Below are 5,123 nucleotides of genomic sequence, written 5' to 3' on the forward strand. Positions count from 1 at the left end.
GTCCTAGAAGAATGAAACTGCTGAGGCCCCACGACGCAGTATCTACGGAGCCTCACCAACTTCGGGGACTACTGTCGGAGTAATGGGCCACTGGTAGGCAAGCCCGAGCCCCAGAGCCTTTCAAGACATTGGGATAAGTAGCGCCGCTCATGCCGAGTCCCAGGGATGACTCTAAGATATGCCGAGTCCCAGGGACGACTCCAAGATATGCCGAGTCCCAGACAGCGACTCCACGATAAGCCGAGTCCCAGACGGCGACTCCAAGATAAGCCGAGTCCCAGACGGCGACTCCAAGATAAGCCGAGTCCCAGACGACGACTCCAAGATATGCCGACTCATGGCCGGCGACTTCCAGAGAGGCCGGCTATAGAGAGTCAGTCCGCGACTCCACCCTCGTCTCGAAGGGCTAGGCGGGGTACGGCCACGGCGTGGCCGTCCCCCCCATTCCTACAAGGGGCCGGCATGGCTACAGTAAGCAGTATCACTGAAGATCTCCGGCGTGGCGCGGCATTGTTGCCATGCCTTCCCTGATCTCAGCCACAGTGGGCGGCGCACTGTGCCCACGACGCCTGCCTGTACGACCCAAGGACGGTAGGGCCGCCTGTCAGTGGGTAGATAGAAGACGACACGAGCGCCCTGAAGACGGACCCATGGGAGTCGGCCCCCTGGAGTCGGCCGACCCCTCCCACGGGCCCCGCGCGCCATTGACCAGACAAGATGGGGAATGGCGACAGTGAACACACGCCAGACGGCGGCGCTGTTGCCATGACCACATGACCAAGCCAGCGTCATCAGGAGTACCGCTACAGTATCAGGCCTGTCCGCGGGGCCCGCCAGTCGGCGGCCCCCAGTAGTCGGCAGATAGGACGACGGCCTGAGAGACAGATGGCTGGGACCCGCGCCCAGCCAGATTACCATTGTACCCCTGGGGGTAGGCCTATATAACCCCCCGGGAAGCCCATGCAAAGGGTTCGGACCCAGATAGAGATAGACCTTAGAGCATAGGAAGGAGAGAGCTAGCCTTGCCCCCTCCTACCTCCAGAAACAGCTCCAGGAGCACCATTGTAACCACTTTGCCATAGTGACCATGCAGAGACCCCGCAGAGCAGTAGTAGGGCTGTTATCTCCTCGGAGAGCCCTGAATCTGGGTATGTTTCGCCGGCGTGCATGTCTTCGCCTCATCCCGCTTCCGGGCACCGACGACGTTCTACTCGCTCCCACCATGATAAGCCATCCTTTGGCATATGTCGTACCCAACCCCCGACAAATTAATTAAGGGAAAACAATTACGAAATGTAGGCAAAACAAACATGCAGCAACCCTACAAAGTATGAGGGACATATTCCCAAATTAAGCATGAAGATTAGAACAACATCCATGCAGAATTGAAGCGTTAAAACAAATAGATAGATCAATACATAGTGTAAAGATAGGACATACACGGGTTGGATATGGGTAGGTCACAGCTTAGCTTTTCTTCCTAGTGTAGTACCACAAAGCATGCACTCTTATGTAGGGGCGGTGGAGAACAACTTATTTATATATAATGTGTCGCCGGCGCGGGCGGGCACATGTCTTATTCTATAGTTATTTGTTGCTACTAAGGCCATTCGGCCGGATCATCGCGCTCTGATGGTATGGGCTCAAAGTTGTGTTGTAGAACAGCAATGCATTGCGAAGTTGTGTAGCCGTCGATGCTGACTGTGGACGCGCAGTTGTGGTCGCTGGCCCGGGTGATTCTTTTTGCGGTATGGAGACGTGCACCGACGTAAGGCCACCGGCCCGTAAATGCGTCTTGGTCGCCGATTTCAGTATAGGCCTGCCACCGTGGATAATGTACTATATCATATAATCAAGTTTTTGGGGTTGGGGTTGTCATGTAATCAGTGGGTTTGATGATTAAATAATAGAGTACTATTATTACGAATGAATGTATAAAAAATATGTAAACGATTGATTATTACTACTACTCAGTACTTACTGCTGTTGGCTGGAGGTTCAACGGGATAAACCAGGCGACGACGAAGTCGCGAATTTTGCCGTTCTTGTCCCGGCCACGGAAGACCCTGCCGGCACGGCTGGCCGTGCCGGTCCCGACGTGGAGGAAGGAGATCCACTGGCCGTTGTGCATGCTGGGCGGCGGCTGGTTTCTATAGACGTAGCCTTGCCAGTCATGCCTCTGCTCCAAGGTCACGCGGGCGCCGGTGGCGTTGTAGACGAGGACCAAGGTGCTCATCCCATTGCCATAATTTTCCTTGAGCTTCCACGCGTGATCGAGAGCATCCAGGTTCTTGCCCTCGGCGTGGATCAGCCTCATGGCTTCTCGTGCGCAGTCATCCTGGGTGATCACCTTCTTTCCATGGTACCTGGACAATGCTCCCACGGTGTCCTCCGTGATCGGTAGCCCAAAAGGAGTCGTCATGCGGCCTTCATTCCTTCCTTCCTTCACTAGCTATCACTCTAAACACATAATATACCACAATAATGGACTAAGTAGAAAATACTCAGGTTATTAATACACGGTCGTTGAGGCCCTATAATCTCTCAGCTCAGCATGTAAACATAATAATCCATAAGATTCATGATGTTTCTGCTCATATTTTTTCAGCAAGAGAGATTTTAGAGTTTAAATAGAACGTACGGTGCATAACTATGTATAACAATTGATGGGCAACATAAATGTACTCATTACTGGAGATAGAAACCCCTAATAGTGTTGTTGTGCCTAATAATGTTCTATATGATTCCGGTTGTATCTCTATGGACGTTTTCTCATTCTTCCATAGCTCCACTAAAAATCAAATAATCAGTGGTAAGGCCATGTGAAACAAAGTGCAAAAAAATATTATTTGCCATGAAATTCAGATTCTTTTATTTTTTCATTTGTGAAAAGAATGTTTTGAGAAAAAAAGGTGTACAGATACATCTGAAAAGGTTGCTAGTTGAAAAATGCATGATGTTCTATGTCGAGGAACAACATAGGCAGAAAGGCTAGGCAAAAAACGCAGCCCATGGCTTCTGAAAATGGCTATGAAGTCAGCAGTGTGAGGTGAACCTTCGAAGTAAAGTATAGAAAATAAAGGCTAATTCTAACATTGTTCGGATCCATAAAACATAATATAAAATAAGAGGAAAATAATAGTGCTTTTTTCTCAATATTTTCGACATCTCATTATGAAAAGAAAAACAAACAGAGTGAATTCTCTAGCTATTGAGGTAGCTGCTATTTTACCTAGTTGTCATAACCCAAAAATTTGCAATATCCTATAGTGGCCACGTTATTGCCTAAATATTGCTAATCTTTCAAAATATTTGTTCTGAGAAAAATTACCAACCCAAAGAAATCGAGAGCTCTACTCTGCCATATAGACATATCAGTGGGTAACAGCAAAATTTGATGGGTCTAATACATATGTCAGAGGTCCTAGTGGTACTAAATGTGTATCTTATGTAGATTGGGTATGATTTCCTGTAGCATAACTTCTGTTTCAGTGTCAATATCAATAAGAAATTCTGAAATACAGACGTTCAAAAAATTAGAGCCTTCTCAAGTACTTTTTTGTTCCCATAACAAACTAATAACGAACTGGAGCAGCATGAATAGTAAATAAATTCTATTGCTGCAAGCATAGAGGTGCATATATAGCAAGTATACCCTATCACACCTCGTTACTATTGATTGAATGTTTTATTCTCTGTTAGGAAATTTGTTCATGGAGATTGATATCATTACGAATCCATGTCTTCCACCTCCAACTTCTGTATAGTACAAAATATAGCAGAGTGTCTACACTGAAGCGATTTAACAACTATAAGCTGATCAGAAGCAATCCAGTGGAGATAACTGCATCTCGAGTCATGATATCAACCTAATATAGAAGGCTATGTCCATTAGATAATCAAAGTACAGGGTAAAGAAAACTAATCAGAACGATATAAATAGAATAAGGTGAAAAGCCATCATGTCTCCTTTGGGGGAAATGTCAACGACATCTGCTTGGATAGGTGAATGGGTGATGACGGCAGCACTGGCGGGATGGCACTTCGTCTTGTCAGCTTGAGTTATAGGATCTTCATTTTCTTGTAACTTTGAATGAATAATAAGTTGACACTGCCCATGAAAAAAGAAAACCAAATAAAGAAATTCGACCTTATTTTTTATGTGAAAAAGGGGAGTTCAAGATAGGGATACCTATGCTGCACGCTCCTGGTAGCCCTTGTAGGAGTAGAAAAATTGTCCTGATCCACATGTATAGCAGCCAAGTAAATAACATACCAGAACTTGGCAAAATTCCATGTTTGCTAGAAGAAATATGTAAATAATTAAGAGGATATTGGAGATAAATTAAAGCAAATACAAATAGAGAAATTATGTAGACATGTTTGAGAACAGCGGTCCTCCCATTAATATATCGCTAGTTTGCTGCATCCTGATGAAAGCAGCGTATATCTCTACCCCATTACTTGACATAGTATGCCTCGCCCCATGAACACCCTTGCTGGTCCATGTTTCATCCCTATATGCATGTTCTTGCATCCATGCCTTCCACCAAATTAGATGTGTTCGTGGACTGCATCAGGGCCGGCATCAGGGCCGGCATCAGCGATCTGGGTCTGCTTCCAGCAGAGGTTTCGCTGCTGGAACTCAAGTCGGGAGGGAGAGAAAGATTGAAGATTCTGCGCAGAAAAGAATAGAATATGAGGAATTAGATGGATATATATTAGCCATTATCGTGTTAGGGAAAGAAAGCTGCAGCCTATAAGAGTTGAGAGATTAGATCGAGATCAAGTGTTACCGTGCTAGCGAAGGAAAGCTACAGAAATTATCCATGGCTTCCACCAAAGTAGACACGTTGGTGGACTGGATCAGGGCTGGCCTCTGCGGTCTTGTCCTTCTTCCAGCAAAGGTTTCGCGGAGGGAACTCAAGTCGTGAGGGAGAAGAAGATGGAGGATTCTGCGCAAAAAAGTATAGAAGGCCATTATCGTGTTAGGGAAAGAAAGCTATACATATGACATGGGAGATTAGATGGAGATCAACTGCTACCGTGGTAAAGAAGGAAAGCTGCAGAAATTTCGGAAAGCTGAGCGCTGGAGATGAGAGATTTGTGGAGATTACGTGACA

The 5,123-nt window shown here is 46.2% G+C and overlaps 1 protein-coding gene across 1 annotated transcript; it reads right to left on the reverse strand.

Annotated features, from left to right (window-relative positions):
• Positions 1–1,378: 1,378 nt before the first annotated feature.
• LOC119326492 (23 kDa jasmonate-induced protein-like) lies at positions 1,379–2,884 on the reverse strand. Its single transcript, XM_037600127.1, has 2 exons — positions 1,982–2,884; positions 1,379–1,819 (listed from the first exon to the last, which is right to left on the reverse strand). Exons 1-2 carry the CDS (start codon positions 2,420–2,422, stop codon positions 1,601–1,603), a joined length of 660 nt encoding a protein of 219 aa, XP_037456024.1. The 5' UTR covers positions 2,423–2,884; the 3' UTR covers positions 1,379–1,600.
• Positions 2,885–5,123: the final 2,239 nt, after the last annotated feature.

This window comes from Triticum dicoccoides, chromosome 6B (genome assembly GCF_002162155.2).
Source record: "Triticum dicoccoides isolate Atlit2015 ecotype Zavitan chromosome 6B, WEW_v2.0, whole genome shotgun sequence".
Classification (NCBI taxonomy): domain Eukaryota; kingdom Viridiplantae; phylum Streptophyta; class Magnoliopsida; order Poales; family Poaceae; genus Triticum; species Triticum dicoccoides.